The following is a 26,179-nucleotide window of genomic DNA, read 5'->3' as shown; positions in this document are numbered from 1 at the left end:
TGAAAAATACTGGTCTTTCCTGTATCTTTGCTTTTTTTGAGGTCCTTTCTAGTGGTCTTATGTCAGAGGAGCACTTTCTGAAAGCATAGTTCCTGCTCTTCTCATTGTGTGATGAATGGCCTCTGGTGCTGGGACTTTGAGCCCGTCCTGATGGGCATCATTGATTAGCATTGTTCGTTGCTGTCTGTTACGGGATCTTGGCTGCTGCTTAATTTGAGCTTTCCCATTTGGAGCTCTGATTTGTCTTTAATTGTACAATTTCCAGTTTACATTTGACTCTCGGTGTAACGCACTCTGGTAGAGCAGGGCTTGCATTTCACCTGAGCAGATTTACAAGGGAAAATGTTCATGGTACAGAGTTAAGTATCATACCTTGAATTTAACGCTCATTTGTGTTTTGATGACATTAAATGGTTTGTACTAGACTGAGTCAGTGTTAGGTAATCTTTTTTACTTGGGTTGGCTTTTGTACACACTTGGGATTCCCGATTGATTCCCACTAGGTGAAGTTGTGCTTTGCAAATGTCAGCTCCATGTTCTTTGATCTCAGCACAGATGCTGTTTCTGTGACTTTCCCACTTCTCCTACGGAGATTTTTTTTTTTTTTCTATTTAGAGGGAAACGAAGATAGGTCCAAATTTTTATCCCTTTAAGATGACGGGGTATCTTGGGAACATAGGGACACAGTAGGGCAGGAGGTGTGGCAGCTGGAGCCCTGACTGGTTTATGTTCTTTTTAAGTGCCTCTGTGAGTAGCACCGGGGATTTTTTTTTCTCCCTAGACATGAAATGATTCCCCAGGAAGAGGGAGAAAGGTACATATCAAAATTGAGGGGGAAACATATTGAGGAAGAAGGAGAGAGGGCACATACATTTGGAAGAGTTTTGAGGGTTTCAGAGAGAGAACAGTACAGGATAATGGGGAATAGCTGCTAGTAAATGGACCCAGAAAAGTCATGAAATATTGCGGTCTGTTGTAATAGTTCTATGTACTTTGTTCTTTTTTCTTCTCATGGGTCGCTGTTCTTAAGAACAATGTCTACAGAGTTTGGTCCAGACTTTGCTAGAGTGAGAATGATCATGACTACAGGGTCTTTTTGGAGTAATCAAGACAAAATACAGTTTTGATGGGATTAGTTCAGTTCAGAGGAGCCGCCCCCCCATATACGAAATTACTGGAAAGCGTACTTATGATGGTTGTGTTCTACTTTTGTGACCTAAAAAGTGAATAATGAAATGGCCATCTGGGGGACTGGGAGGGTCAATGAAATTGATTTCTTTTTTTTTTTTTATTTTTTTAAAGATTTTATTTATTTATTTGACAGACAGAGATCACAAGTAGGCAGAGAGGCAGGCAGAGAGAGAGGGGGAAGTAGGCTCCCTGCTGAGCAGAGAGCCCGATGTGGGGCTCCATCCCAGGACCCTGGGATCATGACCTGAGCCGAAGGCAGAGGCTTTAACCCACTGAGCCACCCAGGCACCCCTTGATTTCTGTTTTAAACCAGGTTCACTAGGTTTTCCACAGCCTTCTTGGTAGAAGAGAGGAAATGCAGAAGTGGTTTGGGGCTATGTACGTGTCCCCAGAACCATGTGATTATTGCAGTGTTAGTCACCATGAGCCTTGGTGTTAGGATAAGGGGAAAGGCTGTTCTCAGGTCAGAGTGTGATGCCCTGTTGGCCAAGAGGAGAGAAGGGAAAGAACTCGAATTTTTTCTGAGTTCCTGTTAGGCCCCTGGAAAAGTAAGTCTCTAACATGAGGGACAGAATGCAGATGTGGTCAAAATAGAGAACCTCAAGCCATTCTGAATCCGTATTATAAAGTTTCAATTTATAATCACCTCCTTCAAGTGACCCTCTCACCTCCTACTGGGTTTAAGCCCCTATTCCTGCCCAGCTGTCTGTTTACCACCTTTTCTAAAATTCACTATCCTGTGTTTGCCTTTTTTTAACCAGGTGCCCAAGGGATGCACTTGAGCCCTATTTATCTCTGTACCTCCATTACCTAGCACAGCGCCAGGCACGGTCAGCACTGTGTAGCTGTGTGCTTGCTGGAATGTCACTCGGAGGGGCTCATTAGCTTACTTACCACTAGTTCCTAGAACTGGAAATTCTGTAGAGGTAGTTGAGGTTAGGCTTAGGTTTCTGCCTGATTTATGAACCATGACAAAGTCACCTGGAATACTTTCCTTTTCGGCTCTGTTTTTCTGGAGCACCTCTTCATCTTCGGGCTGGCTTCCTCAGGGCTGCACACGGGCTGTCAGCAGTGCTCCAGGCTGCATCCTCACTGGACTGTGTGTGTACTCGAGTTAAGGGGAAGGGAAGGTCAGGAGTGTGTTAGCTTTTAATTACCGGACTACATCAGAACCAGTCCTATTGGCCAAGAAATGCCATTTGTGATTGATTTAGTCCTGGATTCCTTCTACCAGTCTTGATGGGAAGGAGGAAAGAGTGGCCTGGGTTGGCTTAGGTTACCCTAGGCTCATCCCGGAACTGTTACGGAAGGAAGAATGAATAGATACCTGACCGCTATTTTGAAGGGGATATGGTTGTTGTGTGGGCAAACTGCAAAGTCCACTATACTTTAATCTGGTTTTTCCAGGGAACCTTATTTTATGGTTATTTTTGTCTTCACATACAGACACAGTCACTTAAAAATTTATTGATTACTGTTATAAAGAAGAATTAATAGTGAAATTATTAAATTTTGACTATGAGAGTCTTGCTTCTATTAACTTAGGGTTTGGTTGGGGATAGAAAATCCTTGAATAGATAAAGAGTTAAATATTAGTACTCCAGGTGGGTAACAGTACAATGTAGCAAGAGTACTGATGCCACGTTCATCCAGCATTCCCCAGTAATGCTCTTAATCAAGTCATTGCCATGTCAGGCACTGTGGGGGTTGCAGAGATGATGGAGAGGAGATGCTGGCTCCATGCCTTCAGGGCTAGTCAAGAATGGTTAACAAGTCTTTGGGGGCTGGGAAGCAATGGCCTCCCTCACAGAAGCAAACCACCAAGAACAGGCGCCATTAAACACAAATGTGAGGGTTCCTGGTGAGCCCTCCAAAGTCCTGGGACCTTGGATGATCTGAGTGCGCTCTGTCCAGTGAGGACTAAGCACACAGCTCAGCTGCTTAGAGCCGTGGGTCTTTGTTGGTCACGGCAGTAGTGTTGTTTGTTAGAAGATCCCAGTGTGGCCCAGCACTGTTTTTTTGGAGAATTTCTTGTGCTGGGTTAGCCCCCACTGATCTGACTCCTAATTAGTGCTGTTACACTTGGTGTCTTCTTCCTAGAGCTATGCAGTCACATTTCTGGACATTTCAGAGAATTACAAAGAGATGCTATTCTTGTACTGAGCAGTATGCTAAGCTCCAGTATCATGGCGATGACCCACAGGGGATTGGTCCTTGCTCTCAAGGCCTGCAGTCTAGTGAGGAAGGCAGGCAGAAGGCAGGTAAATAGATACAGAAGATACTTGTCTGTCAATTGTGGGAATGGTGAGAAAGAAACAATGGGCAGAACTAAAGGTTTACTAGAGGTTTGTAACCTTTAAGGTGTTTTTTGTTTTTTTTTTTTTTAAAGATTTTATTTATTTATTTGAGAGAGAGAGAGAGATCACAAGTAGGCAGAGAGACAGGCAGAGAGAGAGGAGGCAGCAGGCTCCCCGCTGAGCAGAGAGCCCGATGCGGGGCTCGATCCCAGGACCCTGGGACCATGACCCGAGCCGAAGGCAGAGGCTTTAACCCGCTGAGCCACCCAGGCGCCCCTGTAACCTTTAAGGTGTTTTATAAATGGTCTCTTGAGTTGAAATTTTTTTACTAATGATTTCCATGGATTAGATGAAAATAATTTTTGTTATTTGTCTCCTAGGTACACTCTGCAGGTACCTGATGAACCCAGGGAACCCTCCACCATATCCGGGCCCTGGTCCGACGGCCCCGTACCCACCTTATCCACCACAACCAATGGGACCAGGGGGCTGCCATCCAGGACCTATGGGGGGGCCCTACCCACCTCCTCAGGGGTACCCCTATCAAGGATACCCACAGTATGGCTGGCAAGGCGGACCTCAGGAGCCTCCTAAAACCACAGGTACTGGGAACGGGGTGTGTATATGTGGGTGTGGGGGGGGCACAGTCCCATGTCACCAAAGGAAATGTTTGCATGTTTTCTTTGTAGAGAAGGAACTCAGGCCTTTGTGTGCCGTGGTTGATGTTCTCAAAGCTTGGTGACTGCTTAGGGTGGCTTCTAATTCTTGAGAAGGACCTTTCTTGGGAGGCCTGAGTCAGTTCTGCCTACTTTCTTAATGTCTCTTATCGCTCTGGGGCTGATGACTTCCTGGTCGACGTGTTTCCCGAGGGGACCTTCTGGAGTACTGGTGGGGAAGGTACCAGGTGGGTCCTTGCTCTGGCAGCTGGTTTTGGTTTTTTTAGATTTGGCCAGTTGAGATTATTTTCTCTCGGTTTGTTGACCCGCAAGCCATCCTCTTGCCCCAGCTGTTGGGTTGATTTTCTTTGCTTCTGTGTTTTTGTAATTCTCTTGAACCTGTGAGCTGAGTTTTCAGCAGGCCTGTGAGTTGTCCCTGTGTCCTAGAACAGTGCTACTCAAAGTTGTCTGTGCAGACAAGTGCCAGTCTGGGGACGGCTGTGAGAAGTAGTGCGAGTAACCAGTGAAGAACTTCGAGAGCAATTGGACATGGCTGTGACATTAGGGCAGGTGATTGGCATTTTGCAAAAAGTATCAGTAGAAAGGAAATGTCTTGAGAAGCACTGTGCTAGGTGTCTGGGTGACTTTTAGGACTATTCTATGACCTTTTGGTTTGCAGAATAATTGCTGTGTTACTGTGCCTTCAGGCTTTTAAAAATGCTAATTCTTCCCGAGTGCTTGTTGTGTGCCAAGTGGACTCCTGAGAGCTTTATTTACATTAACATTTAATCCTTGCAACAGTCCTGTGAGGTTATTCCCATTTTATGGGAAGTCACGAAGTCATAGAGGGAACTAATGATATGCTCCAGATCACCCTGCTAAAAGGGGCAGATTCCCAGTGGGAATCCTGAGGGTTTGGTTCAGAATGTGTACCTATCACCTTTTGCTCCAGGTGAGTTTAGAATTTATCTATGACTTCAGGTCCATCTCTAGCTGAAGTGCAGGTGTGTAGTCCATTCTGTTAGCAGCCCCCTACATGGTAACTGTTGCTGTTTCAGGGGTGGGAAAGTCTTCTGAGCTGCTGTTCATCAGTGTCTGGTAATCAGTAAGGACTTAATAAAGGTGTGTTGAATGGATAGGTAGCTGGGCGGATGGCTGATCTAAGCAGAACCCTAGGCTGTTTATGGTTCCAAGTTAATTTTTTTGTACTACAGAAATTGTAGGAAAAAATTGCTTTGTTTTTCTTGGGAAACCAGTTTTTGGGAAACCCTGTGATTGGAGGTACCAGGTGCTTGTGGCAATGGGGCCTCCCCGGGAGTATACTTGCAGTATGTCAAGGGGCTCCTGGGATGATAGTTACTAATAATAACTATAGCAACTAGTATTTCTTGAGGCTGGTGCCTGCTGTTAGCCTCATGTGACCTTCCCAAGAGTCCTGTAGCTTTAATCCCATGTCACAGAGGTGGAACCCAGGGCTTGGAGAGGTGGTATGTCAGTTATCCATCCTATAGCATAGCACCCCAAAACTCCATGGCTTAAGACAACAATGATTTATTCTCCTGACTCTCTGAGTTGGTTTTATGGGATCTCTCCTGGGGTCACTTAATTTGGCTTGGCTTAATTCAGCTTGGCTGGGGTTGGCAGGTCCCAAGATGTCCTCGTTCACATAAGTGGGGTCCTGGTTTACCTCATGCGGCCTCTCTCTACCTGTTGTTTGTGATCTAGCCTGGCGTATTTACATGGCAGCTCATTTCCAAGAGGGTGAGAGTGGAAATTTGCCAGCAGTTTCCTGGGTAGACCCAGAACTGGGCCAGCATCGCTTACCCATATTCTCTCGTTCAAAGCAAGTCATAAGGGTGGCTGGATTCAATGGGAGGGGAACTAAACGTCATTGACACCCCCCACCTTTTTTAGTAACAACTTTTTTAAGAGATGATTCACATACCATACACTTAACCTGTGTCATGTGTTCGATCCAGTAGTTCTTAGTATAGTCAGAGTTGTACGAGCATCATCACTGTAATTCCACAACATTTCATCACCCCAAAAGATACCCATATCCTTTAGTGGTAGCTCCCATTTCCGTAACCCTCCCCCTCCATTAATCTGTTTTATCTCTGTAGATCTGCTTGTTCTGGACATTTCTTATAAATGGAATCTACAACACCCAGTGCTCGTCACTAGATGCTACAGCCCTTATGTGGACCTTTTAGGATGAGCTTCTTCCACTTAGTATAATGTGTTCAAGGTTCATCTGTGTTGTAAGCATCTGTCAGTCCTCCATTTCTTTGTGTCGCCAGATAATATTCCATTTTAAGGATACACCACCTTTTTCTTTATCCATTCATTAGTTGATGGACACTGTGCTTGGCTGTTAGGACTGGGAAGTGGTGGCTGTGACGAGTGTTTGTGCAAAGTAAGTTCCATGTCCGGAGGAGAGGTGTGGGGACGCGGAACCGGAGCAGTCATCAGCCACCATCTCAGCAGATGCTTCACCACATGGCACTCTGCTGCTGACAGTTCATGCCACCCTCAGCCCTCCCCATGGACCAGCTCTGTCCACCCCCTTCCGAGACCCCCAACTGTCTCCTCAGTCACCACATCCACTTCAAGCCCAGGGTGTCATCATCGGCATCTAGACGCACGTAGGGCCTCTTCCCTGCCTTGCCACTTCCTTCCCTCCACACCCCTTATTCCCACTTGGCCCAACCTGCACACCTCGGGGTGACACGGAATGTCACTCCTGTGAAGCTTGCCCTGGTAGGTGTTACCAGTGCCCCATGCTCCAGCCGCACCCCTGGAAAGGCTGCTTTCCGAGCATACCCCACCCCCTGAACTCAGCTCATTTTTGTGTTCTGTCTCGTCTGTGTCTGAATTCGGCCAGGCTCCCTGGTGCTGTCCTAGTGTAGACTGTGACCACTGGTAGTTAGTCAAGACTCTTCAGGATGTGAGTGAGAGGCTGAAGTCTCAGCCCTAAGTATTAACCAACAGTAGAGCGTCATCAGAGACCAGAGTGAAGGCTCCAAAATGATGGGTGGTGACCAAAACAGACAAAAAAGAGACTCTGAGGAGACAGAGACAATGCAAGGAGCACAACCCTGCTAGAAGAAAAGGGGGGAAGATACCTCTAATCGCTTAGATATGTGGGAAGATAAATCATAATGAAGTAAGACTAGGGATGCTGTATGAAAAGGAACTCAGGAAACAAAAGCGTTTAGCCAAGAAGAACGTGAAACCAACCTCAGCCCAAGGAATTAGGTCCAAAAGACACATTCACATAGTCAGATCTTACCCAGCCAGCAGGGAAGGTGTTTTGCCACAGGTGGAAGGTCGACATACTGCTTTGTAACAAACCATCCCAAGTTAGAGATTCTGTAATTGGGGCAGGGCTTGGCTTGAAAGATCTGTCTCTTCTCCCCAGGGCATCTCTGGGGGCTGGAACATAGATGATAACTGGGGTGCTGGGTTGACTGTGTGTACATTCTAGCCTTGAACAAGATTTATAAACTCTCCTCCAGCGGTCGGGTTGGCTTGTGTATGCAGTACGGAGAAGGCGTACAGTTTAGCAGAAGCTTCAGAAGGGAGAGGGGGATGGGATGGGAGCCCAGTGGCAGCCTGACTGTGGGGTCGGAGGGTCAGAAGATACCCACACTTAGATGCTGCTATCTTTATTTATTTTTTCTAATTTAAATTTTAGTTAACATCCAGTGCAATACTAAATTCTGGGGACACCTGGGTGGCTCAGACGGTTAAGCATCTGCCTTTGGCTCAGGTCATGATCCCAGTGACCCGGGATCGAGTTCCGCATCGGGCTCCCTGCTCAGTGGAGAGTCTGCTTCTCTCTCTCTCCCTCTGCCTCTCCCCCTGCTTGTGCTCTTTCTCTCTCAAATGAATAAATAAAATATCTTTAAAAATTAAAAAAAAATACTGATTTCTGGGGTAAAATTCAGTGCTCATCACTAGGTGCTACTGTCGTTACCTGTGTTCCAACTCCACTCTTACTGGCTTTCTTTCCCCCTCTTATTTCCCTTGAAGGTTTAAGTTCAACCATATTCTGTCAGCTGTTTCTGTTTCGGCAAAATCTTGTACTTCTGGTTCATTATAATGGATAATTGTTCTTTCAGATCCAAAAGACCCACAGAACCCCACATCTGATGTCTTACTTTCCCCCTTCTCCTCCACATCGCCTCTCAGTGGGGCTGGGCTGGGCATTCTCCCCGTGCAGCAGCCCCAGGTAGCCGGGCTCCTTCATCCTTCAGTGTCCATGGGCAAAGGTGGAAGCTGCCAGGTGCTTTTTTTTTTTTTCTTTCCCAGGCTTTCCTTTAAAAGAAAGAAAGGGGGACGCCTGGGTGGCTCAGTTGGTTAAAGCCTCTGCCTTTGGCTCAGGTCATGATCCCAGCGTCCTGGGATCGAGTCCCACATTGGGCTCCTTGCTCGGCGGGGAGCCTGCTTCTCCCTCTGCCTCCGTCTGCCAGTGCTCTCTCTCTCTCTCTCTCTCTGACAAATGAATAAATAAATCTTTAAAAAAAAAAAAATAAAAGAAAGAAAGGAAAAAGAAACAAAATTCCTTTAACTTCTAATTTTGAAGCCATTGCAGACTTAGAACAGCCTTGCAGAAATAGTACAGATGGTTCTGTGTACCTCTCACCCAGATTGCCCTGAACCTCACATCACTACCCTGTAATGATCTACTAGGCCTTTTCCTCACCCATCCCCGGAAGACTCAGAATAGCACTTCACACCCAGTTGGTCCACGAAGCCACGGGGCTGTGTAGCCAGGATTCAAGGGGAGGGGAGACTTCCCTGTTTGGTTGGGTAGAGGCAGAGCCACACTGCAGCATGGTGTGTTGTGGGGGGAATATTCGGTCCCCGTGGTGATGGGTGGACTCCTGTCTGGTGAGGCAGTCTCAACTGCCACAGCTGCTTCTAGGTTCTCCTGACTATGCCACAGTTACAGAATGGTTTAAAGGGAAAAATGAAACACAGCAGTATCTCCAGTCTTATATTTGGAAATCTGCTTATTGAAGAAAGGTTCTGTGAGTTGGTTAGAAAGTAGTGAAAGAGAGTTTTAAATATTCAGTCACCAAAATAAAATGACAGCCCCTCAGCTACCTCACAGCAGCAGCAGCGGAAGTCCTCAGAGGATCACCCAGATTAATCGCCCTTCCAGGCTCCTGGCAGACCTCCCTTGCTGGCCCTTTCTGCTTAGCCCAGATGTGGCCTCAGAATCCTCCTTACCCCCAGTGCCCTGGGCAGCCTCTGTGAATAGGCTTGAGTTGCTGGATGAGATGAAGGCATTTGCCATCCCTTGCAAGGCTCACCCTGTCTTTTTAGAGAAACTCAAACTGAAGCCCAGAGAGGTTTAGTGACTTGCCCTGGGTCAGTGAGTTTGACCTTGGATGTAAGTCCCGATTCCAAGCTAAATGTTTTTCTTTATTTTGTCCTAGTGCTGTGGTCCAGCAGGTTCCACAGCCCCTCTCAAACACCGCCTCAGGGCAGTACCTTCTTCGCAGCCCATTCCCATCTCCCGGCTGCCACCACCCCCTCCCCCCCACCGCCACAAAACAAACACAACACTTGGTAGCTCAGAGCAGGATATCCGCTTCCTAGTAGCAGAGGCAAAGTGGAATATGATTGATCTGGATTCAAATCCCTTATTAACACCAGGACCTGGGCAGGTTACCTAACCGCCCTGAATCTTTGCATGCCTGCCTCCCCTTGGAAACCTCACAGTGGCTGTCTTTGTCTCCTGCATCTCTGCCTCACCCAGAGCCGTGCTGCCACATCGTATGTGCTCAGGAAATGTGTGGTGGATGTGTGGAAATACCACCGTTTTGAAAGGTGGTTGTGAATTTGTGTGAGTTGTCCAGGTCCCTTGACCTTGGAGCCCCTTCCCGTGCTATTCACCTTGGAAGTCCAGATGTCAGGGCTTTGTACATGTTCTTTTGGGTTAGGACTGTCATATCTGGCAAGGTATTGATTTAAAATGAAATAAATTTGGAGCCCTAGGTGGCTTAGTTAGGCTTTCGCCTCAGGCTCAGGTCATGATCCCAAGGTCCTGGGATTGAGTCCTGCATCAGGCTCCCTGCTCTGCACAGAGTCTGCTTCTCCTTCTGCCCCTCCTCTCCACTCATGCTCTCTTTCGCGCTCTCTTTCTCAGGTAAATAGAATCTTTTTTAAAAAAATAAATATATTCTATTTCAGCAGAGTCCTTGGGATGTCCCCATGGAGTTCAAAAGCCCAATTGGCCTTTGAACCGGGTTTCTAGGCCTGTTAATCAGAAACGAAAAGTGACCTTATTATGGTTCTTTGTAACTTGAAGATGCAGAGGGGAGTGCCTGTTCCCGGAGTGCCCTACTGGGTCATTGGCCAACCAACCAGACACTCAGCGTCGCCTCTCCTTTAGTCCAAGGTCAGCAGCTGGGGGCAAGGTGGTGACAGAATGGCATTATTTCTCTTTCTGGACGCTCTTCTTCATGTCTGCCACTGCTGTCATCAGTCGTCATGAGGACGGAAGAGGAAGGAATTTAACGGTCTGGCATCTCTGGCTGATTGGCTTGGGGTATGGAATTACAGCGTGGCTTGTTTGAGCCTTTTATGCTTTTTTTCATCAGAAACTCCTATCGGGCCCTTTCATTGCCCTGGGAAGCCTTTCCAGCAGAGATAAAGTCCAGCTCAGAAGCTTTCTTGCCAGGTATCAGATGACAGTGTCCCAGCAAGGACGCTGCATGGTGCCACAGAAAGCCACACTGCTTAGGAATCTGGGTGGAGTTTCTCTGCTTCCCTGGGCTTCCATTCCCTCCTCTGTAAAATAGGGATTATGGGGCTGTGATGAAGAATAAAGTAATTGTCCTTATACAGTTAATGGCACATGAGGAAGTTGGTACTCTACTTCAGCCCACATAAATTTCTGAATTTTTGCTTGTGGGTGGATAGGGCTCGTGAAGACAGGAAGTCCTCAGGGGCCAGGTGGGGAAGCCAGTTGCTGAGGGTCCTGCCCCGTCTGCCCACAAGCCTGAGGCAACTGGGACAGCTCCTAAGTCCTCTGCTGTCAAGGCCACAGACCTGGTCTCCCTCCTCTTGCTCCTGCCCCTGCTGTCTGTTTTCTGCCCAGACCCCGTGAGAGCTTTCCAGGTCACCAACAGTAAAAGCCAGAGTCCTTCCAGGGGCTAGCAAGGCCCGCTCAGAGCCCACGCCGTTCTGCACACTCTGACCCCCCTCTCGGGCTGCCCTCCAGGGCCTTTGCTTTTTCTCAGAAATCTACACACCTTGTGGCCTCTTTTGGTCCATACTTAGCAGTCATCTAGTCAGAGAGGCCTTCCAGCCGCTTCCCCTCGCCCTCTGCCTAAATGTGGCACCCCAGCTGGGCCCTCTCTGTCCCTGCCCTTCTCATCTCCCTTCCCACATCATACTCTTTTGTGTTCCTGGCTGCCTTTCTCCTCCTGCTGGGATAGAAGCTCCTTGATGGAAGGAGCCTGTGTATGTTAGGTTCACTACTCAGTTCATACTGTTTGTCGAATGGTCGAGCATCCCCTTCCTCTGTGATATGATCTCCTTGCACAGGTGTCTCGTGAGTCATTCTGCTTCAGGCTTCACCTCGGGTTCTCGTTCCTCCTCTACACCGAATCCCGGGAGTGGATTCCTCCAAGGGAGGTGCTGCTGGCTGAGTTTCTGCTGGGCACCAAGCCTGGGGCTAAATACGGCATCTCCTCCACCATTTCATTGGCATGGCAGCTCTGTGAGGTGGGTCCTGTTAAAGGAGAGAGTTTGCCCAGGTCTGAGCTAGTAAGTGCTGGAGCAGGCGCTCTAATCCTGGCTTCGACTTGAGAGCCTCTCTCCGCTTCACTGTGCCCCCTCCAGGACAGGTGGCCGGTGGCTGTGGCCTCTGCTCCCTTGCTGCCTTTGAACCTGGCTGAGGTCCACCCTTGGCATAGTTGATGCCTCTTTGGTTCTTCTTCCTTCTTGGTCTCCTGCTTTATCCTGGTCTCCTGCATCTTCAGGGATCTGCAGAATACTCCTTTATTGTCTCAGCCTCAGTTTCTCTTTGTTCAGTCTTTTTAACCTTTGTCCTTCCTCTTGCATCTCTTAGCCCATATCCCTGGTCATTCATTTGAATCTTCTGATACCCAGATGGCGTTTACGTGGAATTCTGTGCAATGCCCCTAGGTTTCAACATGGGACTGGGCCAGCATCTTGAAGACTTCAGCCAGGCTGTCAGAATTGAGAAGCTTGTAGTTTCTGACACAGCAAGTGGGTTTAGTCCTGTATACTCTTTGCTCTGAGGAGGGGACAGATCCAGCGGCTAGAAGGATGGAGGGCTCTAGAGAGGGAGGAGGAGAAAGATGAATAAGGGAGGGGTAGGAGGTGGAGGCAGTATGGTCCCCAGACCCAGCACTGTAGCTCCTAATTAGAGATGAAGAAGAGTTTAGAGAGATGCAGGAGAGAGGACAGGTGAGATTCTGGAATAAGCTTTTTTAAGCTGTTCCACTCTGGGCTTGGATTTGCAGAAAAGATCATTTATACTACTTTTCCCTCCCTCACTGTCTTCATCTGCCTGGGTTCAGAGCAGAGTATTCCCTGTGTCACAGGGGCTTGGAGCTCTGTCACTCCTGGCTGGCTGTCAGTGGTGCAAATGGTCAGACCTGAGAGATGGAGCTTTGAGTCATTCTTGCCTCCACCTAGGGCTGGCCCTCACTTCTTCTCTGGCCCCTAAACATAGTAACAACTCATGCAGAATTTTTTTTTTTAATACTGCGCATAGTCCAGATGCACCGTAATCTGAAATCACTTCTGCGTTTTTATTTGCTAGGCAGTTCTTGTTAACGTGCACATGTCATTTGTACCCGGCTGCCATCATAGCATAGAGTCGTGGTGTTGTATTGTGTCCTTTCTCCCTTATTTTGTCAAGAAGCAGCTTGCCTGTAGGGCACGGTTTCCTTGGGTAATCTTTCTTAAAGATTTTATTTTTTTATTTTTTAGAGAGTGAGAAAGAGACAGAAAGAGGGTGGGGCGGCACAGAGGCAGAGAGAGAATCTTTTTTTTTTTTTTTTAAAGATTTTATTTATTTATTTGAAGAAATCACAAGTAGGCAGAGAGGCAGGCAGAGGGAGAGAGAGAAGGAAGCAGGCCCCCGCTGAGCAGAGAGCCCAATATGGGGCTCCATCCCAGGACCCTGGGATCATGACCTGAGCCGAAGGCAGAGGCTTTAACCCACTGAGCCACCCAGGCGCCCCGCGGAGAGAGAATCTTAAGCAGGCTGCACACGCAGTGCAGAGCCCAATGCAAGGCTTGATCTCACAACCCTGAGATCGTGACCCTTGCCAAATCAAGAGTTGGACGCTTAACTGACTGAGCCACCCAGGTGCCCTTTAAAGATTTTTTTTTTAAGTAATCTCAGAACCTTGAGATCGTGTCACATGCACCACCCACCGAGCCAGCCAGCACGACACCACCCCACCCCGGATAATTAATTTTATTGTGAGGGGTGGTGGGGCGGTCTCATGCCTTGTGGGATGCTTAGCAATCTCCCTCAGCTTTATCCACTAAATGCTGGTAGTATCTGCTCAGTATGGCAACCAGAACGGTTCCAGACATTACCAGATTTCCTCAGGGCACAAATCACCTGCCTTTGAGAGCCACTGAGATGGAGTCTGCATAATGAAAAATTAAGTTGCCTGTTGCTTTTGAGTGCAGTGGCGGAAAAGGACTTCCTAATCTGCTTCATCAGCAGCTGAAAAATACATGACTTTTTCTGGTGGCCTGCCCAAGAAGAAGGCTCTGGAAACTTGGAACTATGTAGAACTTGCTCTCGACATCTGACTGGACAGCCTTTGTTTCTGTGCCTCTTTTCAGTCTGGGGCTGGAGAACCTGGGTATTTGATAGCCATCCCTATATGAGAACCAGCAGAAGGCCACCTGGCTGGCTCAGACAGGGAGCAGGGTTGTAGGTTCAAGGCCCACTTTGGGTGTAGAGATTACTTAAGAGTAAAATTTTTAAAAAGAGAAAGAACAAGAAGAGTTTTGAGTCTAGTGGTCCAAGTTTTAAAATATTTAATATTGGGACACCTGGATGACTCAGTCATTAAGCGTCTGCCTTCGGCTCAGGTCATGATCCCAGGGTCCTGGGATCGAGCCCTGCATCTGGCTCCCAGCTCAGCAGGAAGCCTGCTTCTTCCCTGTCCTACTCCTCCTGCTTGTGTGTTCCCTCTCTGGCTGTCTGTCTGTCTGTCTGTCTCTCTCTCTCAAATAAATAAATAAATAGAATCTTAAAAAGTAAAATAAAATATTTAATATTAACTTATTACTAAATAATAAAAACTAGCTAAATAATAGAGCTAATACTTAAGTGGTTACTGTGTGTCAGGCGCTTTAATATGTTAACTCGTTTAGTCATTCACTCATTTAGGTACAGCCTGGTCTCATTCACTCATTTAGGAACAGCCCTCTGAGGTAGGTCTTTTATTATCCCCATCATGTAGATAAAGCCTCTGAAGCACAGAAAAGGCTAACTTTTATTTGTGGTCACCCAGTTAGGAATGGGCAGAGCTGGGATTCAAAACAGATCCAACCCGGAAACCCCTCAGTGCCTCCCATTTACTGGGCACCGCGTGAGCTGCCTGACGTGGGGCTGAGCTTTCTGGACAAGGCTTCAGTCCTTGCAGTCGTCCTTCAGGCTAAGTGGTACTTTCCTAGATTTTACAGATGTGGAACCAGGGACTTAGAGAAGTTATGATGTCTTGCCCCTGGGCTCCCCGGCGTTTGGCCTGGGGCTGGACATGCTTCCCTGTGTCATGTGGCCTCCCACAAATGAATAAAAAAACTTCTTTCTACCTCCATCTTCCTTTTTCCTTTGTGTCAGGCACTAAGTAAATGTTATCATTTCTAATTAGATCTTGTTGTTCAGATGCTTCGTCTATACTATCTAATTTAATCCATACAGCAGTCCGGGTGGTTTCCCATTTTATAGATGAGACTGAGATTCAGAGAAAGGAAGTAACTTGCTTAAAGTCAGAAAGTAACTCACTGAGCCATAAACTGAACCCAGGTCTGTCTGATTGGCCTTGGGAATATACTGGGGTCTTGGTACCAGCTTTGACTCTCATTCCATACACTTGTGACTTTAGTCTTTAACTTGACATATCTACTCAGCAGTGCCCGGTGCTTTGATGAAGTCCCTCTAGCAACTGCTGTAGGTGTCATGGACCTGGGCATCGTGTGAAAACTTTTTTTTTTTTATGATTTTATTTATTTATTTGACAGACACTGCGAGAGAGGAAACACGAGCAGGGGGAGTGGGAGAAGGAGAAGCAGGCTTCCTGCCGAGCAGGGAGCCCGACTCGGGGCTCGATCCCAGGACCTTGGGATCATGATCTGAGCTGAAGGCAGACACTTAACAACTGAGGCACCCAGGCGCCCCGTGTGAAAACATTCTGCTCATAGACACTGGGGGACCATAGGCTCCCAAAGATGGCCTCGAATTTTTCCATTTTCTTGGATATCGAGATGCATTCTGGTTTGGTCAAATACTTTCTGCAAAACACTGTGTTTTGCCTTTTCAGCAGCGTTGGCTGTCCAGCGCTGGGGGGTAATGGAGTATAAAAAGGCAGCTGCTCTTTACAGATTCAGTTGACTGAGCCTGCTGGTGGGGTGTGCTCAGTGTCTGCTGACTGGGAGCGGGTGGCTTGGCCAGAACTGGCTGGCCCAGGGGAACGGAAGGTGTTGGGAGTCTCACTAGCTCCCAGACTAGTTGGCTTTGTTTTTCTTACCCCCTTCTGCCCTGGTGTGGCCTGGGTTTTCTGCCCCAAGACTCCTTTTACCTGGTCTTGAAACATGACCTGTACATTCACATCACCTCTTGCAGAAGCTTTTTAAAGTTATATTAACATAACTGGTTTGGTTTGGTGGGCATAAGAGGGAAAACTGCTTAGGGTAAAAGGCATGTAGGGAAATTAGAAAGTTCAGGTGGAACTGTGTGGGTCAGTGTCTAGGACTGGAGCCAAGACCGTGGTGTTGGGACCTCCAGTGAGAGACAAGGGTCTTTCCCTAGAACATACCCTTCCAGGTAGGAACGAGGCATTTGCTGCACTGAAGGGGCCGGCTCCACAGCTCTGACCATACCACCGCCCCTCCTCTGTTGAGGTGGCACAGGGCCTGCAGATACCTGGTGCCTGCTTCCCAGTGGTCAGCGTGGTTAGCCACAGGGGGGATGAATCTATATTCTGCTTATAGTGTGGTTCCCCAGGGTTGTCCTAAAAGGCAGGACATGACATGGGGTGATTTAAACATGCTCACTGTGAAGATGAGGCTTGGTGTCCACATCTGTGGTTGAGGGCTTATCCCAGCAGCTGCTACACCAGGCCGGTGACCCCATCCAGCACGACTGGGGGCCAGGAGAATGGCTCTTTCCACACCATGACTTAGGGCACCTCGCCACACCCCAGGCTGCTGCTTCTCAGCCACACCCCGGTTATATCACAGAGAAATGTGGCCTTGGTTTTAAAATAACTTCTTAAATTACAGAGATAGCTCTTCCTTATAGAAAGTAGATAATACCTGCAGTTTTGCTCCCCAGAGATAGTAGTTAACTGTTTGGTATGAATCTTTTGCCCTGTGTTCAGTTTTTTTTTTTTTTTTAATGAGGCAGGCCTTGCTGAAATTCAGCTAGTATGTTAGTCTCTGTTCAGGGAATACATTAGCAGCTACCTTAATGCTGCATAAAAGTGTTGTTGGGTAGCTGTTGTGTGTGTGTGTGTGTGTGTGTGTGTGTGTGTGTGTGTGTTTAAGATTTTATGTATTTATTTGTCAGAGAGCACAAGCGGGGGAGTAGTAGGCAGAGGAAGAAGCAGGCTCCCCACTGATCAGGGAGCCCATTGTGGGACTCAATCCAAGGACCCTGACATCACAATCAGGAGCCAAAATCAAGAGTCAGACACTCAACTGCCTGAGCCACCCAGGCCTCTGAGGGCTCCATTTTAGACGTCAGTCCCTCACTGCGGACTTCATGCAGGAGTGTCTGATTCTACCCCCACCCCCACACGAAGTTTTATTGTTTTGAGAGACCTCAGTACAGTGTAAAACTCTAGAATATAGGTTGCTTTTCCTTTTTGCCTTTTATTTAGTTCATAGAATAGCAGCAATGATAGTAGCTACAGCCTTTTGCCTGTTTACAGCACTGTTCTCAAGGAGGTCATCATATAATCTTCCTAACAGTCCTGAGCGGTGGGTTATTTTACTGTCTGCAGTGTTGAGGTGAGGAAATGGAGCCCCAGAGAGGTTAAGGGAGTTGCCTCTTCCTTAGATGGACGGTGCCCGATGCAGCAGGCTTCACCCCGTGACGTGGTGCTCCTGTGTTCGGAGGAGCTGGGCCTTGCGGAGCACAGGAGTGGAGGGCCCTGCTCCTGCCCTGTGAGCTGAGCCAGCAGTTTGCTGGGGGCCGAGGGACCCGCAGAGGCAGACCAGTGAGTGGACCCTGGCAGTATGTGTGGCCTGCCCGGGTCTTCTGTGCCGGACTTGCCTGGCTCCCCTTCTCCAGGAAGCAGTGACTTTCCTGTCGACTCCTACGGAAAGCCTTCCCAGCTTGCGGCAGGAAGCTCACAGCTGCTTGCTGTCAGGCTGCAGCTCTTCTGGTCTTGAGAGGCTGGTACTGCTCCCCGCGTCTTCCCACTGCTGGACTCAGTGGCTTTTTCATCATTTGTTCAAAGGTGACTTGTATGTCCAGGTTGAGATCCTGATTGGAAAGGCGGCACCCTTTCTAGAGATGCCCTTGGAACGTAAAGGCTTTCTGGAGCTGAAGAAGGAAATAGAGCCTTCTGCCCACCAGACCCCCACCCTGCCCACCTGTGCTGGAGCACCCACTGTCCTTCTAGGGATGTCCCTGGATGTGTGTGTGTGGCGCAGAGAGCTTTCTCCTTGGAATCCCAAGAATCTGACCCTTTTCCCAGGGACGCACCTGATTAAAGACCATAAATTGGGAGTAGCCTGGGAAAGATTTCACTTTCCTTAGGGAAGAATTGCCATTAGACTTTTTTTTGCAGTGTTTTGGTTCCCTCTGAGCTTTTCCATTTACCCTTGAAATGACTCCCTTTGGTAGCCTGCGATTCTTGTAGCCTGATGGATTTTAGAGACAGTACAAGATTGTATTTGAGTTCTTAATGGGGAAAATGGATTTTTGCCTTTGGGTGGGGTGTGTATCACGGGTAGTTTTATGAAGGATCAGTATCTGTCCCCCCACCATCACCCCCTACAAAACTCGTCCAGTTTCCCCGGGCAGCCATGGACTGTGGGCAAGATGCCCTGTGCCTATAGATGTAAAGGAAAGGCTCCCAAGAGGCCTGTCTGGAGAAGCTGTCTTCTGTGGGGTCCACTCTTCCTGGGTTAGCCAGCCTCTGGACCCTGAGCTCCCTCTACTCCCTTGACTCCCCAGGTCTCCTCCTGGTCAGCCTGATCCCCTTTGGGGTAAAGTGCCCGGTTCCCATACCAAGGACTGTTATCAGCCACTGCAGGAAAGTTGAGGCTAAGCAAGGGCTCGTGAAGGGTTTGAGCTGACAGGAGGAGGAGTGACTCCCTTCCTTAAGAGCTTAAAACTGATAGGGCCTTCATATTTTTTCTTAGCAATGCTCTGCTGTTGCTTCAGAGAACAGTCAGCTAACTCTCTCTACCTGCAGCTCGTGGGGCGTGCCAAGGAGAGGTAGCCCATTTCTGAGTCCCTTGTTTATTCTTCAGACAGACTCTCGTACTAAGTGAAAACTGCCCTCAGAACCTCCCTACCAGCTTTATATTAGGCCTGTGTTGCTTCTGGGGCTCAACAGTTAGGGAGTTCTGCCTTCTGACCTTCTGATCTCTTGTCTTGGGAGGACTAACAGTAGCTCACATATACTGAGTACTTGCTGTATACCAGGCTGCGGCCTGTGTGGATTAACTCATTAAGTCCCTGAAGAACCTGGTGAGGGTATGGGTGCTGTTAGGATCCCTATTTTGTAGGTGAGGAGCCTGAGCCTGGGAGAGGTGGCCACACCCTCTCGGTGGCACCCAGAGTGGACCCCAGGATATCCAAGTCTAGAGCCCCCTCTCCTCCTCTCTCCCGGGTCCCTTGGCCAGCTACTAGGCCCAGGAGCAGTCTCTTGGTGCTGCTTCTGCTTTGATCTGGGGAAGGGGCTCCTGTCGATGATGGTGGTGGAGCTGCAAGAGGGTTGAGGGTGCTGGGCTTTCTGAGGGAGCTGAGATGCTCCCATTCCCCACACTTGGTGGTGCGGTGGATAAACACACGGGATGGGGAGCAGAAGCCTTCTGTCATTCCCCACACGTTGGTGGCTCCCCACGTGGCCACTCCATTTCCAAGGCTAATAAGCCCACTTAGTTTCCCACTTCAGGGTTTTCATTGCAAGGATTAGCCGCCTTTTCTGGAAATGGAAATGGAAATTTTCTGGCAGTGGAAAGGTGGTTGGTCATGTTAGAGACTTTTTTTGATTGGGCTTCAGTAGCAAGCTAGCTAGAACTCACCCGTTGACCACAGAAGGAAGCTGGTTTCTTAGACTCCAGCCCTGTCTCCAGGCCAACAGAGTCGTAGTCACAGCCCTACAGACCAGGCCACCCCTCCATCTCCCTTTCTCCACTGGGGAAGTCTCTGGCCTCACATTCACTAACTGTCACATATCAGTGGGTGAGGACCCCTTACCCTCAATGAGGTTCAGTGATGGCATGTGGCAGGGTTACAGAGCAGAGGGGATGGTCGCAGGTGACTAAGTCACACTTCTTTCCAGATCTATAAGCATGGCCATGGTTGCTCTGAGCTGGTGGGCAGGGAACTAGGAAGAGAGGACAGTCCTTACCAGTGAGGTCTGCCTTGAATTACCTCTGCACATGCATTGAGGATGGTCATGTGTTCCATCCCTGACCTCAGACCTCACCTTGTCCTCACCAGGGCTCTAAACTGAGGTGCAGTCAGGTGAAAACACAGCTCTTTTACTTTTGCACGATTAAGCCTCACTGTGGAAGGAGGAAACAGCCAAGGGTGCTTTGTATAAATAGATCGGCTAGGACTGTTAATGAGTAACATAGAAATCTTGTACACGTAGAAGCCAGTTATGGTCTGTATACCTAAGATAAAAACACGCTTTGTGTTCAGTAAAAACGATATGGCAGTGTTTACCTTGTTACAAAATGCAGCCGGTCATATTTGAATGAGACTCCTGAGGCTGCCTCTCAGTGTGAGTCAGAGCCGCCTGGCCGATAACAGGACAGCCTGTGCCTGTCTGTGCCTTGGCTTTAACTGGTGGGACCCAACAGCCACCTCCTTGACGATCTCTGCCCTTCTGGGCAAGTTCCAAAGAGCCAGCTCCCCTCAGAGTATCCTACCTCTCCATTTTTTTCTGTAACCCAGTGCCTGAAAACCAGGAAAATAATAATTTCTCTGGTTTCTGTTTAGCTTCCAAAATCATGATGACATTGTTTTATATTCAAGAGCCAGGGGCATTGGGAGTTTGTGGTCTCTGATCTCTCTCTCTCTCTCTCTCTCTCTCCCCTTGCTTTGTTTCTGCGATTCCCTGGTTCCAAGCGTCTTTCCTTTTGCTCAGCAGGGGATGAAATAACAGATTGGGCATGAACCACCTTCCCTGCTGTCCCCTCCTTGGGGAAGGGAGGAGGGGCAGAGGGAGAGAATCTTTCAAGCAGACTCCCTGCTGAGCGGGGAGCCTGCCGCTGGAACACAGGGCTCCCTCCCACAACCCATGAGATCGTGGCCTGAGCTCAAACCAAGAGTCGGAAGCTTAGCCGACTGAGCCCCCCAGGTATTGTTGATCCATTCCTCCAACGAGGGACACTGGGGCGCTTCTACTCTTTGGCTGTTGTGAATATGCTGCTAAAAGCATCGATGCACAGATACCTGTTCATGTTCAGGCTTTCAGTTCTTATAAAGCGCAAGGAGCCAGATGTCTTTGAAGGTCAGTTTCTGATAAATTGCCCTGAGGGTGAGGCTTGCAGACCAAAAGTGAGCTTTACTCACCATCTAATTTTAGACTCCAACTTAAGCACCACTGGTCACTTGTAACATCATGCTTCATTTGATATTTGATAGGCTTTTGCAGTGTATTACGATTCCAGCCTTGCATATTACCTCATCATCTACACTTAGTCGGCCACTACTTTGTGATCATGGAGACACCTTGTCACCTGCTGGTGGGCACCGGGGCTAGGCAGTACACCTTATTCTAGCTGGCTTGCTCCTGGCGTGCCAACTCATTCTGAGTTTTCCCCCACCGCTGACCCAAGTTGTGTTGGTCTTTTGACCTTGTCCCTAGATCTGGCTCCATCTTGGGACCTAAAACTCTGAACCCACTGATGACACCTGAGGCTGTTGAGACCTCCTGTCTTCCCCCATGGCAGCTTTGTGAGGCATAGTATTCTCGCCCACGTTTGCTGGTTCTCATCATTTGTTTCCATTTCATCCAGGTCTTCTTCTTCTCCTTCTTCTTCTTCTTCTTCTTCTTTTTTTAATATTTTATTTATTTGTCAGAGAGAGAGAGAGCACAAGCAGAGGAGCGACAGGCAGAGGGAGAAGCAGGCTCCCTGATAAGCAAGGAGCCTGGTGTGGGACTCAATCCTAGGACCCTGGGATCATGACCTGAGCTGAAGGCAGATGCTTAATGGACTGAGCCACCCAGGTGTCTAATTTCATCCAGTTCTTGTACAGCATTTAGCATTATTAGAATTATATGTAAGTTTTTCCTCCAAAAGTGCAATATTTTTCTGAAATACCTTGGCATTTGGCATTGCCACAAGGACTGGTCTTCCCCTATACCAGTTCAGACCTTGTCCTGGGGGCCTTGGCAGCGGGTGAAGTGCACATACCTGGAGGGTGATGGGCTTTGCTGGATTCAGCTATCCTGCCATGGGTCTCTCTCCTTCTAGAGGAGACTTCCTTAGGCCAGTGTGCCTCTGCATTTGCCAGACCTGTTCAGTTAGGGAGTAGAGATGGCTGGGTGTGAAATTCTTTTCTGGATGCCTATATGGCTATTCTCTTAATTAATTTCTTATTAGAAATTCCCCAGATTCACCGATGAGCCAACTTAACAGCTCTTCTGCATGGTCAAGGACACTATGAATTAACCAGTGCCCAGGCAGGCTCTGAGCCCATGACCCGATGAGAGTGTGGGTTGGGCAGCCAGCTCTTGTAAAATGAGGCCAGGACCCTGCCTCTGCCTACGTGAGCCTCCTGTCCTTGGCTGAAAGGTTCTCAGTGCTGCGTGTTAAGGGAAACTGCATGCTCCTCGTTCCCATCCCTCGCCCTGCGTGGCCTTCCTGTGCGGCAGGCCCTGTGGGGGACACCGCATCGGGAAGGCCCGTTCCCTGCACTTGAGGAACTTGAGGAACTTGCACTTGAAGAAGACTCAGTCTAGGTAGGGCATTCAGAAACTCTGATGATAAAGCAGCCATTTCTGAGAAATTCCTGTGTCTTGTTCGGTTTCACTGACACAAGGGAAAATGAAAAGATGGTTGACATACTGTGGGAAAGTCTCCTGTTCTTTCCCCAAGCTGTTCTGGGCACTCATCAACATGGACTGTTTGGGAGCCTTCCCTTTTCATCCAAACACTCACCTGGGGTCTATCTCTGTCTCAGTACTGCTGTCTTCTTAAGCACTGCTTGATATTTCCGAGGCTGTGTCCGGATGACTGTAATGATAGAGAGATCCTTGCTGGGCTGGGTCAGGAACGCCCCTCAGAACCCCAGATAGTGGGGACCATGCACCTTGGTGATGCATGGTCTGCTCCTTTTGTCTCCTGCTCTTCTCAGAGCTGACTGTTAGCTTCTCCTGCTGTTCTGGTACATACTCCCAGGAGGGGAGAGGATCAAGCCGAAACTTATTGCTAATGCATTTTCATCTCTTTGGGGCCTCATTACAGATACCACTATGAATCCTGGTTTTTTGCAGGTGAGGACACTGAGGTTCCAAGAGGCAAGGGGAGGGCTGAGTCATCGGGGCAAGCCACCCTGGGGCCCAAACCAAGAAGGAAGGAGGGAGCGTACATGAGTCTAGGTTAGCTGAGTTGAGCAAAGGCAACAGTACTTCCAAGGATGGTGGCTATTTAGTCCCCTGATGGTCGCCTTATTTCGGTTTGTTTTAGATACTGGAGGATGAAGGGCCAGGTTTGCCAGAAAGCCGATCAGATGCTTCTCAGCCTCAGAAAGAGAGGGGTGGGGTATGGAGGAAGAGCCATTCACACAGTAATCCAACCTCAAGCTTGGTCTTTGGCCTAAACGCTGGGAGGGGCCCGGCTGATGAATCAGGCAGCTATTCCTGGAACTGACATGAGAAGGAGACACTCTTCTGCCCTGGGGCAGGCAAGCCATTCCTGGGGCAGGGAGAGAAGAAAGAGGTGGTTCATGGAGTGCACACACAGATCCCGGAGGCGGGTTGTCTGTCCGGGAGGGCTGACCGCTGGCAGGTGCCTAAAAACACACAGTGGGGTTTCCTGCTGCAATGGGTGGCCACAGAGCCCTGGGTTCCTGGGCCTTTCATTCGGTGGGATGGGCTGTCACTAGGCCTGGGCCTGCCAGTAGGATACAGGTGTCTCTGGCCCTTGGATTATAGCCCCCATGCTGCTTTCCCATTTGTCCCCATGCTAGCCACGTCATCCTTCCATCCCAGACTCAGCTTACCAGCTCCCTGCTCCCGGAAGCTGCTCTGTCCCGGGCCCTCCTGAGTTTCTCAGAGTCCTCCTTCCCAAAGATGTGATCTTGGGATGTGATCCCAAAGATGTGACTCTGACTCTGGGCTCTGCTGCCATGTGGTTGGTTGAGGCCAGAGGAGGAGTGATGGGGACTGTGTATGGGTGTGGGCTGGGGTGAGGGCAGGGCCTTGAGCTGCTGACAGATCCCCCTCCAGCATGGGCCTGCTGGAAATGAGGCATGGCTGTGTTCATTCACCCCCTGCCTTTGGAGTGGATTTGGGCCATGCCCCTCTCTTGGACCTGATGGCAAAGAGCCAGCTTATCTTAGGACGCTTTGCTCCCAGGTGAGCCTGTGATTCTGCCTCCCAGCCTTTTATTCTTTCTAAGGCTTCTGCCCAGAGTCAGTGAGAGCCCCCTCTTCTCTTCCTGTGTGGAGCTATCTGCCAGAGGCCCGCTCAGTCTGGGGAGGGGTCTGCCTGCTGGGCCATGGTCATTTGAATAATAGTGATAACATCATGGAACATTGATTGAAAGCCTCATAGTTCACTGGGCGCTGTGCTAATAAGCATTTTATGTGCCTGATCTCCAGATTTTCCCAGCAACCTGTGGGGTGTAGACTACGAATGTTCCCCCTGTATTACAGCAGTGGAAACTGAGGCTAGAGAGGCTGTCACCTGCCCAAGGTTATATGGCCAGTACGTAGATGAGCCTATATTTAAATCCAATTTGATAATGTTTTATTAAAAATCTCTGTTCTTAAATCCTAATTGTGGTGCCTCCCACTAAACTGGAACAGGGTGTCTTTGGGAATTGTGACCTGGATTGGAGTAACAGTGTCAGGTAGGGAGGGTTCCTTCTGGGCTTCTCTCTGAACTTCCCATCTCCAGAATCTGGTTATAACCCTACTACCCACCACCGACACACACACGCAGAGGCTCTCACACACTCACTCTCTGTCTTCCTGCTGAACCTGTTTCCAGGGAAGAGATGCTAGAACAGCTGGGGCCAGCTGTGAGGAGGAGGCTGGGGAGCTGGGGCGGAGCTGAGCACACAGCTAGTGCCTCCTGGACCTCCTGCACGGTGGGGCAGAGGTACACTTGTCCTGAGCTGGGGGGGGTGGTGGGTGTTGGGTTCCGGACAGCTGCCCCTTGGCCCTACAAACACAGCCCTCAGTGGGTGCCTGCCTCCTCATAGCAAACCTGTCCTTACCCAGCTTTCCAGAGACCAGAGTTCTGTAGCCCCCACATATATGCCTGGTATCTGAAACCCAGAAGAAACTCAGCCCAGAGAATGAACACTTTTCTTTGGATTATCAGTCACTAACACTAGCATGTGCCTGGAATGGGGTTCTCTGCCTCACAAAGAGGAAGGACGGGCCCACCTCCCACACAGCACCCCAAGGTCTCCGGAAAGGGACTGTGATGTAGGAGGCTGACTGAGTCAACGCAGGACGAGTCTGATGAGCAGCCTTCCCTGTGGGGGCAGACAGGCCTGATCTGGGTCTTACAGAAGCTCTGTAGAGGCCTTCAGCCAGGGTGGGTAGCAGGGCTGCTGCACACAGGTGGATGCAGACCCCTGGGATCTGTGCAGGCTGACCAAGCAGTCCCGGAGCCTCAGGGAAAGTGTGTCAAGAGGAGGAACCTGTCCACTTTGTTTTGTTTTCGAGGCAGGGGAGGGGCAGAGGTAGAGGAAGAGAGAGAGACTCTAAAGAAGGCTCCATGCCCAACATGGAACCCAGTGCAGAGCTTGATCTCGCAACCCTGAGATCATGACCTGAGCAGAAATCAAGATTCAGACGCTTAACTGACTGAGCCCTCCAGGCATCTCAGGCCTGGGTATTTTGAGCAAAGGAGTGACGTGATGGGCATTTAAGTGCAGAGCAGTGGGCGTGTGCTACGTGAGAAGTCAGGAAACACATGTATGAGTGCTACCTTCTAGCTGATTTTGGACAGACTGTGTAGACTTCTCTTGAGCAGTTGCCTCTTCTGTAACATGGGACCTCAGTGGTTTTTTTGCTTGTGTAAGCGTAGGGCTGTACAGACCTCAGTCCAGAGACGAAGACAGGGATGGTGAGGGCGGAGTCCGGGAGTGCTGGGCAGGTCTCTTGGCTGAGGTGGTATCCATCCCATGTTGCTGCAATCCAGGCTGGTGTTGGAGGGCCCCAAAGGAGAGCAAGAGGCAGAAGTGTGGGGGGAATGTTTGCAAGATGGAGAGGACGGGCTTAGTGACCTTGTTGCCGGTGTTGAGAGGGCCAAGGGGTGTGGTGGGCACTATTTCAGGGTCCACTGAGTAGGCACTGAAGTTCCTGACGACACTGCTGAGGTGACGGGCAGGCGGGAGCATGGTAAATAGAGGGGTTCTGCTGAGGAA

The 26,179-nt window shown here is 49.1% G+C and overlaps 1 protein-coding gene across 4 annotated transcripts in view; it reads left to right on the top strand.

Annotated features, from left to right (window-relative positions):
• CYSTM1 (cysteine rich transmembrane module containing 1) overlaps nucleotides 1-26,179 on the top strand; it is a 60,620-nt gene that overhangs the window by 13,496 nt on the left and 20,945 nt on the right. For all 4 annotated transcript variants that reach the window (XM_080804028.1, XM_080804030.1, XM_080804031.1 and 1 more), the window contains exon 2: nucleotides 3,869-4,090. In XM_080804028.1, coding sequence (XP_080660154.1) covers nucleotides 3,889-4,090 — 202 coding nt within the window. In that variant the 5' untranslated portion in view covers nucleotides 3,869-3,888. The remainder of the gene's footprint in view (nucleotides 1-3,868; nucleotides 4,091-26,179) is intronic.

This window comes from Martes martes (genome assembly GCF_963455335.1).
Source record: "Martes martes genome assembly, chromosome: 5".
NCBI classification, from domain to species: Eukaryota; Metazoa; Chordata; class Mammalia; order Carnivora; family Mustelidae; genus Martes; species Martes martes.
This window is presented reverse-complemented; position numbering and strand designations above follow the sequence as displayed.